The 20004-nt window shown below is 51.1% G+C and overlaps 1 protein-coding gene across 6 annotated transcripts in view; it reads right to left on the bottom strand.

The window, feature by feature from the left end:
* Nucleotides 1–20004, bottom strand: part of MYH10 (myosin heavy chain 10) — a 1407286-nt gene that overhangs the window by 165903 nt on the left and 1221379 nt on the right. For all 6 annotated transcript variants that reach the window (XM_078654665.1, XM_078654664.1, XM_078654663.1 and 3 more), the window contains one exon: nucleotides 11227–11435. In XM_078654665.1, the coding sequence (XP_078510791.1) occupies nucleotides 11227–11435 (209 nt within the window). The remainder of the gene's footprint in view (nucleotides 1–11226; nucleotides 11436–20004) is intronic.

A 20004-nucleotide genomic window follows, 5' to 3' on the forward strand; every position in this document is an offset into this window, starting at 1 on the left:
TGGACACATATCCTCCTATCAGTCACTCCTATGGCAGGCCTTAACAATCCTGAAGGCAGAGTGCTTGGAATTATGTGAGATGGTGCTCTGGCATGAGCTGAGCCAGTCTGCAGCTTGCGGAACCAAGTCCTAATAGCTGTTCCATGATAACGCTATACCATATACTCTTAAGTGCATTATCGACCTCGCGGTTGAATGCTAACTCTGGTATAACATGTAGGAAGGTAGATCCCTGACTATGGTTGCCCCCAACTTTTTGCCTGGTTTTTTGCTGGTTTTCTGACTTAGTTGACCTGGGACCCTGCTATTCAGGGCCCCAGGCCTACTGCTCTCTCTGTAAAATGGATTCCATGTACCTTAGGTACATATCTCATTGGATACTGAGTCACCTTATCGGTCCCTGTACAGTGTACCTTAGGTACCCAGGGCATAGGTGTACCCAGGGCCTACCAGGGGCTGCAGCATGTATTATGCCACCCCTGGCTGGCCATCCAAATCTGACACAACTGGCTGCACGACAGCTGGGGCAAGGTGGTGTAATCACCCTTTGCTTTAGATATAGTATACCTATATCTAACCCTAAAATGGGCACACAGATCTCCTATCAGTCACTCCTATGGCAGGCCTTGACAATCCTGAAGGCAGAGTGCTTGGAATCGTGTGAGATGGTGCTCTGGCATGAGCTGAGTCTGTCTGCGGCTTTCGGGATCTATCCCTTAGCCGTTTCCATGATAACGCATACCATATACTCTTTAGTGCATTATAATCCTCGCGGTTATATGCCAACTCTGGTATTGCTTTATCAAAACATGTCGAGTAAGGTGTCATACGAATTGGAATACTAACCCCTCGCCAATTCTGGCGACGGGGTTAGCATTCCACCCTTCTAGAGGGACACGACATGTATGTAACCTATAACCCCGGTTAAAGTCAGACAGAGCCTTAGCTCCACAAAATGGATGCTGCCACCGAGACACAAGTCTGCCCTCCTGCTGCTGGGAGTCCTCCCAGAGCAGGAGGCAAGGACAAAGGGTTTCCTGCCAGGGGCGGTGCCAGCACCGTCCCAGACAGGGTTTTGTGTATTCTAGGTAGGCAGGGCTTTAGAGGAAGGTGACTGCCAGTGGCACCCCGGTGCTCACTGTGCATATGCCGGCTTGAACCAGTTCCAGGGGCACACCAGACCCTGGGCTGGGGAAAAGACCGCCAAAGGAGAGGGGTGTAACCACCCCCCTCCTAGTCCCACCCATAGGGCAGGACTTAGTCGCGTGCCAGCCCCCTTTTGCAGGATAAAGGTAGGAGCAGGCCCCCTTCCAAATTAGATCAATCTTTGAATCCTGAACCGACCTTCTACACGAAGACCTCAAGACTCTTCTCAAGATTTCTCCCTTGTGGCTAAGGAGTAGTCACCCTGCAGCAGCAGGCACCAACCAAGCATCGCGGTTTGTTGCCAGTCTCCCCTTCGGATCAAGACTGCTCCAGCACGACGAGAACCGGCTTCCCTGGCACCTCTGACCTCAACCTACATCATCAGCCCAGCTGTGATCCGTGGGTGCGACGAGACCTCGAGGGACCGGCCATCTTCAGAACTGCACGACGCTTGTCCAGCACGACCACCGAGTGACCCTCGACCGAGTGCTTTGGGGTGCGAGAAGCCCCGACCCTGAGCAGCTCCAGCACCGAAGTCCAGCCCCCCTGCATCCACGAGATCTGCGTGGGGCCCTTCTGCTCTTTGCTGCTAACCGCGTTGTCCAGGTCGCTTGCCCGTTGGCTAGTGGCCCTCTCACGACGCTCCACGACGACAAACACTGCTGGTCTGGTTGCTCCAGACTAGCCCTTGCTCCCCTCCAAAAGAGGAGCACCCTGGACCCTCCTGGTCCACTCAAGACGCCATTTTAGGTCCACCGCGTGGGCCTTGCATTTGCCAAGACTTGGTGCCCAATCCTGGGTCCAGCGACGTCGACAGCAAGTACCTTCGTGGGACAGCTCGCACCTCCATCCTGGTCGCCGACAACGCCTCCTGGTCCGAGAGACTGCAGAGCCCAGCAGCGCCCACTCACCTGGCTGAGGTGACTTTGTCCGGTGCCATCCTGGTGCCCACTCAAATCACTGGCTAGTGATTCAGAACTTGGTCCCCTCTGCTTACAGGTTTCTTCTTCCCTGATCCAGGCTTGGATCTCCACGAACTTCTTCACTGGCCGCCTGCCAGCAACTTCTTTCTTCAGGCTCCTGGTTCCTCAACGAGGGTTTCCGACGCAACTTCAACCCTATGCAGCCGCAGCCCCTGGGCTAGGTAAACTGAGTACTCCGGTGCTCCAGCATAGTCCAACACCCTAAGTGTTCGGATCCACTCCGTTTTCGACCCACCTAGTCGGGTTCGCCCGAGAACAGTAACTTTGCAACTGCTAAGCATCCATAGACTTGTTCCCGCATTACGCGTGAGAGTTACCACTCTGCACACGGCGTCCCTAGGCCTCCTGCTTCTAATCCAAGTGTTTAGTATTGTAGACCTAGCGTTTCTACAGTCTAGAAAAGTATTACTTACCTGCTAGCAAGTTCGCATTCCACTTCTTGTGTATATGGTTTTTCGTGCCCCTCGGGCATCTGTGTAAATTGTGCGACTTAAAGTATTTTCGTAAGAGTTTTGTTGTGTGCTTAGCTCCCTGACTCATAAAGAGATCAGAGTAGACTTGTTATAAATAAATATCTGTTTATTTTTCATAACAACTTGTGTGGTGTCCTTTCACTTGGTGTTCAAGGGGTAATGTGATGGTAAAACAGCTGGCTTAACACGCCCTCTAGAGTTTAGCCTTAGACTGCTCGTATCCATGCTACTAGGATAGCTGGTCTATAAGGTTGACTTACAACCAATCCTCAACAAAGGGTTGTTTGGACTGATACATAGTGATCACTAGAATAGTGAGCACTGCATATCAGGCCAACTTCTCACATAACATTATCAAAACATGTCGAGTAAGGTGTCATACGAATTGGAATACTACCCCCTCGCCAATTCTGGTGACGGGGGTAGCATTCCACCCTTCTAGAGGGACACGACATGTATGTAACTGTGAACCCCGGTTAAAGTTAACTCGAGCCTTGGCATCACAAAATGGATGCTGCCACCACAGACACAAGTCTGACCTCCTGCTGCTGGGAGTCCTTCCAGCGAGGGAGGCTTGGACAAAGGGTTTCCTGCCTTGGGAGGTGCTAGCACCACCCCAGACAGGATTTTGTGTATTGGGTAGGACAGGCCTGAAAGGAATGAGACATGCCTGGGGCACACAAGGTGTCCTGTGCATACACCGGTTCAAACCAGTTGCTGGGGCATCCCTGCCCCAGCTTTGGCGCGAAACTGGACAAAGGATTGGGGGTGTAACCACCCCCCTTCCTGGTCCCACCCATAGGAGGGACCTAGTCGTAGTACAGCCCCATTTAGCAGGATAAAGGTAGGAGCTGGTCCCATTCCTAATTAGATTATCCTGAACAACTTTTACAAGAAGAAACTCTGGACTTCGACGTTCTGCTCCACAGAAGACTGAAGAATCTCCCTTGTGGGCAAGGAGTGTCCACCCTGCAACTGCAGGCACCATCAGCGTCCAGCGGCTTCACTTTGTCGTCTTCCCTCGAGGATCCAGACTTCAGAGCCCGACGAGACCCGGATTCCCAGACCTCTCCGACCTCAACCTACATCTGCAGCACAGCTGAGATCCGTGGGTGCGACGAGACAAGTGGGACCGGCCATCTTGAACAAACCTGCACTTCGCTTCCAGCACGACTCCCTAGGTAAACTCGACCAAGTGCTTTGGGTATTGAGAAGTCCCAGCCCCTGCACCGAAGATCAGCCCTCCAGCATCCAGGAGATCTGCGTGGGGCCCTTCTGCTTGTTTGCTGCTCGACGCGTTGTCTGGTCATTTGCCGGCTGGCTAGTGGCCTCCTAGACGACGAACTTTGAAATCTTTGCTGCTGGTCTGGTTGCTCCAGACTGGCCCTTGCTCCCTTCCAAAAGAGGGGCACCTCGGACTCTCCTAGTCCGCACCAGACGCTTTTTCTACTCACCGCATGGGTTGCCTTTGCCAAGGCCTGTTGACGCCGATTCCGGATCCAACACCGCCGACAGCGAGAGCCTGCGTGGGACAGCTCGTGCCTCCATCCTGGTCGTCGAAGACACCTCCTGGTCCACGTGGCTGCAGAGTCAAGCGTCCACTCTTCACCTGATCGCGATGTCGACATCTGGTTCCTTCCTGGTTCCACTCCAGTCACTGGCTAGTGACTGTGAACATTGTCCCCTCTGCTTTCAGGTCTTCTTCTTCACCGATCCACCCTTGGATCGCACCGGACATCTTCCTCCTGGTCGCCTGCAGCATCTTTTCTTTCAGGCTCCATTGACTTCTACGCGAGAACCCGACACGACTTCGCACCTATGCACCCGCAGCCCGTGGGTGAGGTAACGAGAGCATTTCGGTGCTCAAGGGTAGCTTGACTCTCCTAGTGTCCAGTTCCACAGTCGTTTTAGTCCTAACTAGTCAGGATTGTCCGTACTTACCTTTTAACTTGAACTGTACTGTCCATAGACGTTGTTACGCATCCCGCGTGTGAGTTCACACTCTGCACCCGCGTCCCGTGGGCCTCCTATTTCTTACCTCAGGTTAGGATCGCTTAGTCCCAGCGGTCCTGCAGCCTCTGGACAGCTCCATTTCTTCTATTGACTCTCACATTCCATTTACTTAGTATATGGTTTGCCGTGCCCCGAGGGCACCATTGTAATTTTGTGCAACTTGTCGTATTTTTCTTAAGAGATTGTCATGTGCTTAGCCCTCTGACCTCATAAAGAGTTCAGAGGTGTTTGTTATTAATAAATATATTGTTTACTTTCATAACAACCTGTGTGGTGTCCTTTCATCTGGTATTCAAGGGGTTATATTGTGGTAAAACAGCTGGCTTCACATGCCAAAAGAGTTTAGCCTAAGACTGCTTTGTCCATGCTACCATTAGGATAGCTGGTCTATAAGGTTGACTTACAACCAATCACCATAAGGGTTGTTTGGACTGATACAAGGTGGTCACTAGAACTAGTGAACATCATATATCAGGCCAACTTCTCACATCTGACAGAAACACATAGTGATAGATTCCTTACCTTGGAATAGATACCCCAGCAATACCAACCCCGGCGGTGGGTCTGCGAACCAAGATCACGCCAGGAAGTCACAGAGAACAGAACGGCCAAAGAAGCCGTCTCTCCTGACTGGCTGTCTAGGCAATAGTACTTAGTGAAAGTGTGCAGCGAGGCCCGCATAGCTGCCTGACAGATGTCTTGTAAGGGGACACCACGTCCCAACGCCGTAGCGGCAGCCGTCGCCCTGGTGGAATGGGCGCGCAGCCCCAACTGAGATTCTTTTTTAGCCAGAGAATAAAAGGCTTTAAAACACAAGACGACCCATCGGGAGATAGGCCGCTTGTGTTCGGCTCTGCCTTTTTAGGCGCCAATGTAGCCATCAAAGAGCTGGTCATCCACCTGGAACTGTTGTGTGTGGTTCAAGCAAAACGTTTTGGGTCCAGACAGTGGAGCCTCTCTTCCTCTCTAGAAGGATGCGGAGGCAGAAAGAAGGTGCGCAAAGTGATGGTCTTTCCAATGTGAAAGGCAGTGACAACCTTTGGCAGAAAGGATGGACGTGTCCTGAACACAACCTTGTCTTGGACAGACAGAAAAGGAGGCTTACAAGAAAGAGCCTGGAGCTCACTCACTCTCCTGGCAGAGGTGATGGCAACCAGGAAAGCAGTATTCAAGATGAGCAGATAAAGAGAACAGTTGTGCAGAGGCTCAAAGGGAGCGTACATTAGATATGTAAGAACCAAATTCAAGTCTCACTTTGGCATTACGAAAGGAATCGGAGGAAAAAGATGAGTAATGCCTTTGAGAAATCGATTTACAACAGGGCTGAACAGGCAGCCTGAGAAAGGCCGAAATAGCAGAAAGGTAGTCCTTGATAGTGCCCAGAGCAGAACCATGCTGGGCCAAGGAAAGAAGGAACAGAAGAACTTCTGAAAGAGGGGCAGAAAGGGGATCAACAGCCTTTGCTGTGCACCATGCCACAAACATGTTCTACCCACAGGCGTATACCAACTTAGTGGGGGCATGCCTGACTGCCAGAATGACATCACAGGTTTCAGGAAGCAAGTCAAAAGGAATCAACTGCCACCAATGGCTCAATCTCCACGCAAAGAGGTGGAGACTGGACATGTTCGGGTGGAGGACCGTCCCCTGCTGCTGCGACAGACGATCCTCCAGAAGAGGCAGTCAGATCGGGGGATTCGATCCTCATACTGAGTAGCTCCCGATACCAAACTCTTCAAGCACTCTGAGCAGAAGTGGTAAAGGCGGAAAGGCGTACAACAGACCGCACCTCCACTCGCGACGAAAAGTGTCGCCTAGCGAGTGCCGCCTTGGAAATTCCAACGCGCAGAATTACTGACATTGCGCGTTCTCTTCGGTGGCAATTAGATCTAACCAAGGCTCTCCCCACTGTTGAAAGAGACCTTGTGCCACGTCAGAGTGAAGACACCATTGGTGATCCATCATGCACCTGCGGCTGAGTTTGTCCGCCCTGGCGTTCAATGAACCTGCCAGGTGTTGAACCACTAGGGAAATGCCCTGCTGTTCCAGCCATGTCCAGAGGCACAAAGCCTCCTGACATAGGGTCCACAACCCCACCGCGCCCTGTTTGTTGCAGTACCACATGGCAGTGGTGTTGTCTGTTAACACCTGCACCACTTTCCCTTTGACAGAGGGAAGGAATGCTTTCAGTGCAAGTCGGATCACCCGAAGCTCCACAAGGGTGATATGGAGCCTGGACTCCGCCAGAGACCAGAGGCCTCTGATCTCTGCCTCTCCCATGTGGCCTCCCCATCCCAGGAGGGACGCATCCGTCACCAGTGTGTGCTCCAGTTGGGGGAGGTAGAGGGATCTGCCACTGACCCAGTCGAGATTCGTGAGCTACCACTGCAACGGTCGTGCAGCGCCCTCCGAGATCTGGACGAGATCGGACAGGTTGCCCTCATGCTGTGCCCATTGGAACTTCAAGTCCCACAGCAGAGCCCGTATATGCGATCTGGCATGCGTCACCAGCAGGATGCCATCAGGCCCAGAAGCCAGAGGGTCATCCTGACTGAAACCCAGGATAGAGGCTGAAAGAGCGGAATTATAGCTTGAATATCCCGGACTATCTTCTCGGGAAGAAAAACCCGAAACAGCGTCGAATGCAGAACAGCTCCAATAAAAGGGAGCTTCTGAGAGGGACCCAAGTGCGACTTCGGCACAGTGATGGAGAACCCCAGTAAACGCAGGAGGTCGGCCGTAGTCTGGAGGTGAAAGACGACTGCCTGGGGCGAGCCCACCTTCAACAGCCAGTCATCGAGGTAGGGGAAGACTGACACCCCTGACCTGCGCAGATGAGCTGCGACCACCGCCATCACTTTCGTGAACACCCGAGGGGCGCTGGTAAGGCCAAAAGGGAGCACGGCAAACTGAAAATGCTTGTGGCCTCCCGTGAATCGCAGGTAACGCCGGTGGGCCGGCAGGATGGGAAGGTGGAAATATGTATCCTGCAAGTCCAACGTTACCATCCAGTCTCCAGGGTCGACAGCGGACAAGACCTGATCCAGAGTTAGCATCTTGAACTTCTCCTTCCTGAGGAAGCGATTGAAGTCCCCAAGGTCCAAGATAGGACACAGTCCCTTTTCCTTTTTGGGCACCAGAAAGTAGTGGGAATAACAACCACGTCCTACTTCTGGCGCAGGAACGCGCTCAATGGCTCCCTTGGCCAAGAGGGCCGCGACTTCCTATTGAAGAAGTGCCAAGTGATCCCCCGGCATGCGGCATGGCTGGAGGGGTAGTCTCGGAGGGGAGGGAGTAGCCCCTACGGACTATTTGTAAAACCCACCTGTTCGAAGTGATGGTGCGCCAGTGGGGGAGGAGGTGATGGCGAATCCTGCCGCCCACTGGCGTTTGATGTGTCTGCAAGACCGGATTAGGAAGGTTTTGGGGAAAGGTGGCCGGAGTGGAAATGGACTGACCCGCCCGCTGGCCCCCTGATCCGCCTCTGCGGGTCCCACGTCCGCGAGGAGACTGCTCTGGAGGCTCTGGAGTGAACGTGTTGGGGCGCCTCTTCCGTGGCCAGGAAAGGAGAGAAAAGCAGAAGGCGGAGGAGGGCGAGTAGCCGAAAGGCCCACGGACTTGGCCGTAACCTGCAAGTCCTTAAAACGCTCCAACACACTATCTGCCTTGTTGCCAAAAAGGCGAATGCCATCAAGGGGCATGTCCATCAGGGTGTTCTGGACATTTCCAGAGAAGCCAGTAGTCCTCAGCCAGGTGTGGCGGCGGAGCGTCACTGTCGTGGAAATCGCCCTGCCCAGCGAGTCGGCGTGTCAAGGCCACATCATATTGTGAACTTGGCTGCATCTCTCCCCTCAGCAAAAGCCTATGAGAGCACTGTCCGCGCCTCCTCAGGACACTGAGGCAGCACTTGCGCCACCTTATCGAACACTGAGTGGGAATGAGGCTCAAGAGGCATGCAGTGTTCACAGACTGGGCCACGTTCCTATCCACAGGAGCCCCTGTGTTGGGCCTGGACCAGGTGCCCAAAAGAACGTCAGAAAGTGCCTTATTAAAAGGCAGCAATGGCTCCGCAGAGGTAGCCGCCGGCTGAAGCACTTCTGTCAGGAGGTTAGTCCTGACGGCCACTGTAGGGAGTTCGAGGTTGAGGGCCTCCGCTGCCCCACGCAACACCACTGCATAACTTGCACCCTCCTCCGTAGCCACGGTAGGAGTGAGCATGCCAAGGTCAGGGGAGGTGCCCAGACCACTGCCATCCCCCAGTTCCACTGCCCAGTCCGGGTCGTACCCACACTGAGCTGTGAGAGGGTCCTCAGACCCCTCCCAGTCCTCCCCTTCCTCCGAAGGCCGATGTACAGACCGAAAATAAGGAGGCTGGACATAGGGGTAGAAAGGCCCCACCAGTGTCGGAATTGGCGTCGAGCGATGCCGTTCTGGCTCCGTGTCCATGTCAGGGCTAAAACCGGTGGCGTCGTCGTCCGGTGCAACGGGCGACGTCGGAGGTGGTGCTGGTGGGGTCGACGTCAGTGGAGGTGTAACAAGGTCAACCGGCGTCGACCGCGATCTAGGCCTGGATCCTTGGGGGCCCTGCGGCACCGGGGCTGACAGCGATGCCGGAACCACTGACAGTGAAGGGCGAGGACCCCCAGTCGGGCCCGCTGGGCCAAAGGCGCGCCGGCGGTGCCTGATGGCCCGAGGAGGTGGCCATGGCTGACAGAAATTCCTGCAGCTGGGCCGGAGTCACCTACAGACCCGGGAAGGGTGGGTAGGCCGACGGTGACACCGTAGGCTCTGGCGGAGCTGCGGGGGAGGCATCACCCGCACCCTCAGCCGTGACAGGCGAGGGGAAGTTGTCGAGCGATGACGCTTCTTCGAATTCTTGTGCTTCGTCTTACCTGACCCCGAGAGCGAAGACTTCGATCCTGAAGAACGATGGTGATGGCTCCGCGAGTGGTCCCTCGACCTCCCACGGGACCGGGACATTCAGCTAGATTCATCAAAGACCCGTTTTGCGAGTCTTTAATAGCGATTCATAAGGAATCGCTATTAAGGACTTGCAAAACGGGATTCATGTAGGAATTGCAAAAAATATTGCGATTCCTACATGTTCCTTATTTGCGATTAGCAAATTGCTAATCGCAAATAAGGAATAACTCCCCATGCATTCCTATGGGCCTACAGGCCCATAGGAATGAATGGGGAGTTATTCCTTATTTGGGATTAGCAATTTGCTAATCGCAAATAAGGATGCGATTTCAAGGGTGCAGGGGTGTCCAAAGGACACCCTGTAGCACCCCTGAAATGTGAATTTACACTGATGTTGTGCACACACATGTCCAAAGGACATGTGTGTGTGTAACATGCAACTTAGAAAAATGCATTAAAATGCATTTTTCTAAGTTTTCGCTATTTAGCACGAGGTTTGCAATTTTTAAATGTTTCATGAATGGCATTTAAGGAATCTCTAATAGAGATTCCTTAAATGCTAATCCTCGCAAATTTGCGAATTCTTTATTAGCGATTTTTGCATTTGGGATGATGAATCCCAAATGCAAAAATTGCACTCGCAAAGGGCCAGATTCTCAGAATCTGGCCCTTTTGCGAGCGCATTTCGCTTGATGAATCTGGCTGATTGAGCTGCGCGGAGCCGACTGCTGGACCTCAAGCAACTTTCGGGACCGCTCCCGCAAAGTCTTCCGAGCCATGACCCAGCAGTCGAGGCACGACTTGGGGTCGTGGTCACGCCCCAGGCAGTAGACACACATGCGGTGTGGGTCCGTCACCGACATCATCCGATGACAGTCCTCGGAAGACTTGAAAGCGGGTATCCCTACGACAGCAGGAGTCGCTCGACTTGAAAAAACAGACACAAAGCCACAAAAAACTCAGTCAAAAAATGACTGGGGGTACCACTCTCTCCGGACCTGCGCTTGCTGGCGCTGGAAAAAAAAAGAACTGACGTCAGTGCGCGAGGGCGGCGTCTAAGTAGCTGCAGCGACGTCATCTCGGTGACCACGACGCCAACGACGGACGCAGAACCGCACATCGCCATCTTCTGACGTGCAGGGGTACTGTTGACGAAAACTTTCCTGATTCAGTCTGACGCCCGAGGGTAATTCTAAGGCAAGGAATCTATCACTGTGTGCTTTTTTCAGAAATACTTTTTGGTATGTTTGAGTAAACTCTGTGCCAACTTTCAGGGTCATAATAGCATTTGTGGGGATTAACACTACCTACTTCCGTATCACCATTTACCTTTGACATCTTCTGAAAAAGCAGAGAAGAGCATTCAAAAATGGAAAAGGGATGGCTTATTTGTTAGGTAAACCACTTCTACAGCTGCTAGCCAGTATTTCCTTAATAGGCTTGACCATGCAGGCAGTCATTGATGATGATTGAAAAAATGTTATCACCAGCATACAAACCCTATCATTTGGTCAATATATTATGAAATAAAAAGTGAAACTATTTTTTTTAATATGTAGATGAGAAACAGAACAACAACCTTTGTCAAATTAATTCTTGTGTGTAGAACAGTGCACTGGAAAGCCAGGATATTGAGAAAACACATACACACTTAAGACGACACATGAGAGATCAAGTTTAGTCCTTACTTTGCTTCCTGCTCAAGCTGTTCTTCTAATTGTCCAATTTTAGCCTCCAAAGCACAAATGGTTGCCTTAAATTTTGACTTGACAGACCCCTCCAACTCTTGCAGTTTAGCTTTAAGCTCCTTGTTCTGCCTTTCCAGTTGCTGGCGCGCATTTTCACTTTTCTGGGCAGCACTGCGTTCGCCTGCCAGCTCAGAATTCAGAGTATCAACCTGTGGAATAAAAATGGGAAAAAGTGAATTAAGAAACCTTCATTGCTACCATACATTGATTAAAAGGGTCAATTTGGTAAAAAGGGGGCTTTCATCATAGGACGTTCATTAACATTTACAAACACAAAAAATCTCTTGTATAAGTGTAAGGAAACAGTCTATTCACGACTTTTACCCCACATTGTGCCCCCATTTTGACTACTAGGCACTGGTGTAATGGCTCTGAAATGACCTGGGACCTTCTAAACAGGACCCAGTGCATGTCCTCTGACCCTTAAAATGCTATAGTGCACCCAGCTAGAGAGGTGGCTTACTTATGCCAGGGCAGTGGTTTGTAGGCATGGCACACAGGGATGTGTGTCATGATGCCTCTTCTCTTTATCTGCACCAAAACATGCAGCCTGCCACAGCAGTGTGTGTGTGTGTATGTGTAAAGGTACAGGGCGTCTAGAGGTGGCAGAGTAAGTGCTGCAGTCCTTTGAGGCCTTCCTTGGTCACAGTGCTCTTGGTACCTTTTACAAGGGACTTACATGTGAGCACGGAGATGCCAATTGGGTTTTGCAACGGCACAATTCAGGGAAAGAACATAGGCCCTGAGTACCTGGTTGGCTGGTACCCAGGGCACACTCAGTCAAAGGTCATCAACAGTTTTGCAAAAAGTGGGGTCAACCATGCAAAAAGAGGCACTTTCCTACAACCAAGACACCAAGAAGGTAGTTGAAATGCAGTGACATATGCTGTTTCGAAGGCCTAACAACCATATGTGAAAAACGCACATTTTTATACCTGAAGTAAAAGACATCTACAAGAGATACGGAAATACTTGCAGAGACATCCAAATAAAAATTTATATTAGGATAAATATGCATATAAAAAACGAAATTCCCTGTAGATAAACACAAGTCATACAGGCTACAGTAAAAGTACATCCACTCCTCCAAAGGTAGCACATGTCCTCCGCTTGTGAGGGGGGAGGACAAGAAGTGGAGGAATGAGGGACACTCCAAGAACAGAGGTAACCAAGGAAGGACAGAGAATACATCCTGCCATCGTAAAGAAGAGGTTACAACAGTAACTAAGGTAAAGACAAAAACAAAGTGGAGAAACCGAAACACTGTGCCACATAAGAGTAGGAAGGGGAAGGCACTGCCAACTACAGGAATAAAGGGCAACTGTCCAAGAACCAATGCCACCGGCTGAGAAAGGATGCCAGCAGGCAGCAGCAGGAGAAGCACAGAATAAACAGCATGTGGAAAGTCCACCATGAAAGAGAAGAAGAAGAAGGAGGAGAAGAAGAAGAACGCTAAAGGAAATGAAGGGTTGGTGGAACTAAGGGCAACAGATAGTTGATTACGACAATTACACATTGCCCAACCTATGGAAGCAGGAGAAACAGGTAAGAAACCTGACCAACGCTTCATGGAAACTTGAGAAAAGCAAGGTAACCCCAGCCTCTTCTGAAAAAAGGATTCCAGAAAAGGATCCAAACAATTAAGGAGACCCAGGTGAAGAGAACTGAAAGAACGTGAAACAAAAGGGGGTGGTGATGGACGGAGCATCTGAACCAATCAAACACTCACATCCAGTCAACAGATCTGGGTTTAATCCATCACCGTTCTTTAGCCCACTCTGCCACCCCAGTTCAGACATGGCCATATGCAAATCAGTCTGACCCTGTGCCTCATGGAAACAGTCCAGCCCGAACTGCCAAGCCATGCCTTCCCTAGACCGGAAACAAGCTTCCTAGGACCGGTTTCTGGCATTTCAGCCGTCTTCAGCCCGGCTTGCTTGAATCCAGTGGCAAAGTGAGCAAGGGACTCACGTCTGAGCATACCCTGCAAACTTTTGGCGAACAATTAACGTGAGTCCCTTGCTCACTTTGTCACTGGAGCACAAGAGAGTAGAAAAGGGCCTACACAAGAAAGCAGTGCCCAGGGGTAATTTGAATAATATGCCAAAAAGATGCAGATACTACAAGGCATAGGGAGGTGGAGTTGTGAAACCCAGGCCCAAACCAATAAAAACATAATATAAGTAGGAGAAAATCCATGTCCCACAGAGTAAAACAGAACAAAGAGAAGGTCCACAACGAAGAGGGTTAAAGACCGGAGCAAAAGTGAACCAGGACAAGAGTGTGCCTGCTTGTGGTACCAGTGTTGTCCAGCCTGAGGGCAGAGAAAATATGAAAAAGAGGTTCCTACATCGATAGCAAGTGCATAGATAGCTCACAAAATGCCTCTGAGGCCTACAAAATAAGGTCCCCAAAAACGGGGATCAAGGCTATAGTGCATCCGCACAACATAAACAGAATATCTGCCACAGAGTGAGTATTCGGATAGGAAAAATCAAGCGGCAAAAAGAAGCTGTAAGAACAAACTCCCACGAGACTGCAAAGCAAGATATGTTGCAGGCAACTGGAAACGAAATCTGCACTAACCGCATAAATGAGAAGAAAAGTGTGAGAAGTTGGCCTGGTATATGATGATCACTATTCTAGTGATCACCTTGCACCAGTCCAAACAACCCTTATGGTGATGGTTCTAAGTCAACCTTATAGACCAGCTATCCTAGTGGTAGCGTGGACAGAACAGTCTTAGGCTAAAAGACTCTTGAGGGCGTGTAAAGCCAGCTGTTTTACCATATGTAACCCCTTGAATATCAAATGAAAGGACACCACACAAGATATATATAAAATATATATGTACTTATTTACTAACACACTCCTCTGAACTCTTTATGAGATCAGAGCCAAAGCACATAACAAGATACCTAGTCAGAATACGTTAAGTTGCACAATTTACGGTCAGGCCCTAGGGGCGAAGCAAACCATATATTAAGAAAGTGGTATGAGTACCACGTCACGAGAAAAGGAAAGGCCTAGGGCCTAGGGAATTGCTGGGGCTACACTATCTGAACAATAGTTTAGGAGTAGGAAGCCCACAAGCGGCGCGTGCAGTGTCTTTACACACACGCGTGAGTCAATAAAAAGTCAATGGGAACTTAAAAGTTAGATTTAGAAGGATTTAGGACACTTCCGGTTTAGCTAGGAGGAAACAACTAAAGACTTAGACACTTGGATAGTCAATACCCTTGGGAGCACCGAAGTACTCGCGTTACCTCACCCACGGACGGCGGGTGCATAGGTGTGAAGATGTGTCGGGTTTCGTCGTTGAGTCCTATGGAGCCTTGAAGAAAAGATGCTGCAGGCGACCAGGAGGAAGATGTCCGGGTGGATCCAAGGGTAGATCGAGGATGAAGAGGACCTGAAAGCAGAGGGGACAGAGTCTGGGTCACTAGCCAGTGACCGGGTGGAACCAGGAAGGAACCAGACGACGTCGAGGAGCAATCAGGTGCTGTCTTGAAGCTTGTCTTTGCAGCCACACGGACCAGGAGGCGTCGCCGACGACCAGGTGCTGGAGAGGAGCTGTCCCACGAAGGTTCTCGCAGATGGAGGAGTCGACTTTCGGATTGGAGTCAACAAGCCTTGGCAAAGGCAACCCACGCGGGATACAACAAAGGCTTCTGGTGCAGACCAGCAAGGTCTGAGGTGCTTCACCTTTGCAGGGAAGCAAGGGCCAGTCTGGAGCAACCAGACCAGCGATGTGATTCAAAAGGATTTATTTATTTATTGCACGTTTGTATAGCGCTATGAATCGACTCCCGAAGGAGTATCTCCGCGCTTCTGACGTCTAATCTGATGGAACTGTAGCAATAGCAGTAGAATTAAAAACTATGATTCTAGAGAACAATAAGCTAAATTAGCTAATTAGACTAAACAGGAACGTTTTCAAATTTTTTCTGAAAAGCAGATGTTCAGAACATTGCCTTAATGATAGAGGGAGCATGTTCCAATATGTGGGACCCACTACCGACAAGGCCCTGCCGCCAAGTCTGGTCTTGTTAATTTTAGGTACTTTTAACAACAGCTGCTGGCTGGATCTAAGGGTACGAATGGGGTTATATGGAGCAAATTTAGTAGACAGATATTCAGGTCCTAAATCGTGGAGACTTTTATGAATGATACAGCAAGTCTTAAACTTGACTCGTAGACGTATGGGCAGCCAATGGAGTTTACGCAATAAAGGCTTAGATGGAGATCTGGATTGTCGTCAGAGAGGCTACTAGCCAACGGGCCAGCAACCGGACAACGCGTCGAGCAGAACACAAGCAGAAGGGCCCCACGCAGAACTCCTGGAGTGTGGAGGGCTGATCTTCGGTGCAGGTGGAGCTCGGGTTCGGGGTTTCTCAATCCCCAGTGCACAGCTTCGAGGATGCCTCAGGAGCTGCACAGTTAGCAAGTTGCAGGCTTTCCAAGATGTCCGGTCCCACGTGTCTCGTCACCTCCATGGATCTCAGCTATGCTGCTGTCGTGAAGAGAGGGTCAGAGAGGTCTGGAAGTCTGGGTCTTGTTAGGCTCTGTGCTCGGGTTCCGGTGGGAACGAAGACAAAGAAAGCCGTTGATTTGCTTGGATGGTGCTTGGTTGCCCAGGGTGGTCACTCCTTGGCCACAAGGGAGATTCTTCAGTCTTCAGCTTCAGCAGAATGTCGAAGGTCCAGAGTTTTGGGTCAAGTTTCGATTCAGGATTAATCTAAAGTCTCAGGACTCAGCTCCTACCGTTATACAACTAAAAGGGGCTGGATTACTTTCTAGGTCCCTCTTATGGGTGGGACCAGGAAGGGGGGGTGGTTACACCCCCTCTCCTTTGTCCAGTTTCGCGCCAGAGCTGGGGCTTGAGTGCCCCAGCAACCGGTTTGAACTGGGGTATGAATGGAGCACCTAGTGTGCTCCAGGCAGTGTCTCATTCTATTAAGTCCTCCCTGTCCCAATACACAAAGTCCTGCCTGCGGTGGTGCTTGTGAGAAGTTGGCCTGATATGCAGTGCTCACTATTCTAGTGATCACTATGTATCAGTCCAGACAACCCTTATTGATGATTGGTTGTAAGTCAACCTTATAGACCAGCTATCCTAGTAGCATGGATACGAGCAGTCTAAGGCTAAGACTCTAGAGGGCGTGTTAAGCCAGCTGTTTTACCATCACATTACCCCTTGAACACCAAGTGAAAGGACACCACACAAGTTGTTATCAAAAATAAAGTATATATTTATAACAGGACTACCCTGGCTCTTTATGAGACAGGGAGCTAAGCACACAACAAAACTCTTAAAGAATTACTGAAAGTTGCACAATTTACACAAATGCCCGAGGGGCACGAAAAACCATATACACAAGAAGTGGAATGCGAATTACTAGCAGGTAAGTAACTATTCTCATAGACTTTAGAAACGCTAGGCCTACAATACTAAACACTTAGATTAGGAGCAGGAGGCCTGTGGACGTCATGTGCAGAGTGGGAACTCTCACGCGTAAGGCGGGAAAAAGTCTATGGAGGCTGGTAAAGACAAAGTTACTGTTCTCGGGCGAACCCGACTAGGTGGGTCGAAAACAAGATTGGATCCGAACACTTAGGGTGTTGGACTATGCTGGAGCACCGGAGTACTCAGTTTACCTAGCCCAGGGGCTGCGGCTGCATAGGGTTCAAGTTGCGTCGGAAACCCTCGTTGTCGAACCAGGAGCCTGAAGAAAAGAAGTTGCTGGCAGGCGGCCAGTGAAGAAGTTCGTGGAGATCCAAGCCTGGATCAGGGAAGAAGAAGACCTGTAAGCAGAGGGGACCAAGTTCTGAATCACTAGCCAGTGATTAAGTGGGCACCAGAGTGGCACCGGACGAAGTCACCTCGACCAGGTGAGTGGGCGCTGCTGGGCTCTGCAGTCTCTCGGACCAGGAGGCGTTGTCGGAGACCAGGATGGAGGGGCGAGCTGTCCCACGAAGGTGTCTGCTGTCGACGTCGCTGGACCCAGGATTGGGGCAACAAGTCTTGGCAAATTCAAGCCCACGCGGTGGACCTAAAATGGAGTCTGGAGTGGACCAGGAGGGTCCGGGGTGCTCCTCTGTTGGAGGGGAGCAGGGGCCAGTCTGGAGCAACCAGACCAGCGGTGTTTGTCGTTGAAGTTCGTCGTCAGAGGGCCACTAGCCAACGGGCAAGTGACCGGGACAACGCGGTGAACAGCCAAGAGCAGAAGGGCCCCACGCAGATCTCGTGGATGCAGGGGGGCTGAACTTCGGTGCTGGAGCTGCTCAGGGTCGGGGCTTCTCTTACCCCAAAGCACTCAGTCGAGGGTCACTCGGTGGTCGTGCTGGACAAGCGTCGTGCAGTTCTGAAGATGGCCGGTCACTCGAGGTCTCGTCACGCCCACGAATCTCAGAGTAGCTGACGATGTAGGTAGAGGTCAGAGGTGCCAGGGGAGCCGGTTCTCGTCGTGCTGAAGCAGTCTTGATCCGGAGGAGACACTTGCAGCAAACCGCGATGCTTGGTTGGTGCCTGCTGCTGCAGGGTGACTACTCCTTAGTCACAAGGGAGAAATCTTGAGAAGAGTCTTGAGTTCTTCGTGTAGAAGGTCGGTTCAGGATTCAAAGATTGATCTAATATGGAAGGGGGCCTGCTCCTACCTTTATCCTGCAAAAGGGGGCTGGCACGCGACTAAGTCCTGCCCTATGGGTGGGACTAGGAAGGGGGTTGGTTACACCCCTCTCCCACGCCGGGCTTTCCCCAGCTCAGGGGCTGGTGTGCCCCTGGAACTGGTTCTAGCCGGCATATGCACAGTGAGCACCGGGGTGCCACTTGCAGTCACCTTCCTCTAAAGCCCTGCCTACCTAGGATACACAAAATCCTGTCTGGGACGGTGCTGGCACCGCCGCTGGCAGGAAACCCTTTGTCCTTGCCTCCTGCGCTGGGAGGACTCCCAGCAACAGGAGGGCAGACTTGTGTCTCGGTGGCAGCATCCATTTTGTGGAGCTAAGGCTCTGTCTGACTTTAACCGGGGTTACAGGTTACTAACATGTCGTGTCCCTCTAGAAGGGTGGAATGCTAACCCCGTCGCCAGAATTGGCGAGGGGTTAGTATTCCAATTCGTATGACACCTTACTCGACATGTTTTGATAAAGCGATACCAGAGTTGGCATATAACCGCGAGGATTATAATGCACTTAAGAGTATATGGTATGCGTTATCCGGGAAACGGCTAAGGGATAGATCCCGAAAGTCGCAGACAGGCTCAGCTCATGCCAGAGCACCATCTCACACGATTCCAAGCACTCTGCCTTCAGGATTGTCAAGGCCTGCCATAGGAGTGACTGATAGGAGATCTGTGTGCCCATTTTAGGGTTAGATATAGGTATACTATATCTAAAGCAAAGGGTGATTACACCACCTTGCCCCAGCTGTCGTGCAGCCAGTTGTGTCAGATTTGGATGGCCAGCCAGGGGTGGCATAATACATGCTGCAGCCCCTGGTAGGCCCTGGGTACACCTATGCCCTGGGTACCTAAGGTACACTGTACAGGGACTGATAAGGTGACTCAGTATCCAATTAGATATGTACCTAAGGTACATGGAATCCATTTTACAGAGAGAGCAGTAGGCCTGGGGTCCTGAATAGCAGGGCCCCAGGTCAACTAAGTCAGAAAACCAGCAAAACACCAGGCAAAAAGTTGGGGGCAACCATAGTCAGGGATCTACCTTCCTACATAACCCCCCCCCCCCCCCAAACGAAAGGAGATAAGGCTATCCTTGACCAGGTAAGCCTATATTGCCTAAGTGGCCATATAAGGAAGTACCAGCACTGGCATGGTTACCCCCTATCTCATGGTCCACTAAGCAATCCCTCACCCTAAGGGTATCTGAGGGTCTCCACCATAGGGAATCTCTACCTGTGGTGTGTTTTGGCAAAGTAAAAGACTGGTGCTGGGATGGAGTACTGAAGTGAGACTCCACTAATGTTGGGCTCAACTTCCTCCAATCACCATCTACCATGTGTGCCTTTCTTTCCAGGACTGAGTTGCTATGAGCTCTCAGGGTCAACCTCTGGCTACCTAAAGCTGGAGGCTGGGTCCCTCTGTTTGGCTTACTGGAGGGACAGGTCAGGTCTGGGGCCCTCAGGTCCCAAGTTTGGCTGTGCCCAACAGTGTCCATCTGTGGGAGGTCCCTAACTAATTTAAAGGGGGATCCCTCAGGAGTTTGTTTTATTTTCACTTGGCTGGGACTACTAGCTTCACTGCCCTTAATCTGCTGGTTGGGGAATTCTTTTGGACAGGGGGCCCTTTGGGGTCCAACACTGGCCTCCCTGACCTCTACAGCCCTGGGCTGACTGAGGCAGGGTAGAGAGGGGCAGGTTACCTGCTCTAGACTGGGTCCCACCTTGGAAGGGTCCACTGACATCAGGGGTTCTGCCAGGCTAGGCCTGACTACCTCTGTGGCAGTTTCTTCACAAGGGGTCAGATCAGTTCCCTGAGGAGGCTGATCCTTTCCTAAAGTCTGGTGGGAGGGAGATTTCTTCCTCTTCAATGCTCTCTGTCTGAGTGGAGTGATCCATAGTTTCAGGCTTCACAACACTATCATCTGTCTGAGTTTGAGCTGTGGCCCTCACAACTCCACCAACCTTTTCAGGAGGGGACTCAGTTTGGGTATGGGCTGTGACCATCACAGCCCTGCTAACCTTTTCTGGGAAGGAAG

This window comes from Lissotriton helveticus, chromosome 7 (genome assembly GCF_964261635.1).
Source record: "Lissotriton helveticus chromosome 7, aLisHel1.1, whole genome shotgun sequence".
Classification (NCBI taxonomy): domain Eukaryota; kingdom Metazoa; phylum Chordata; class Amphibia; order Caudata; family Salamandridae; genus Lissotriton; species Lissotriton helveticus.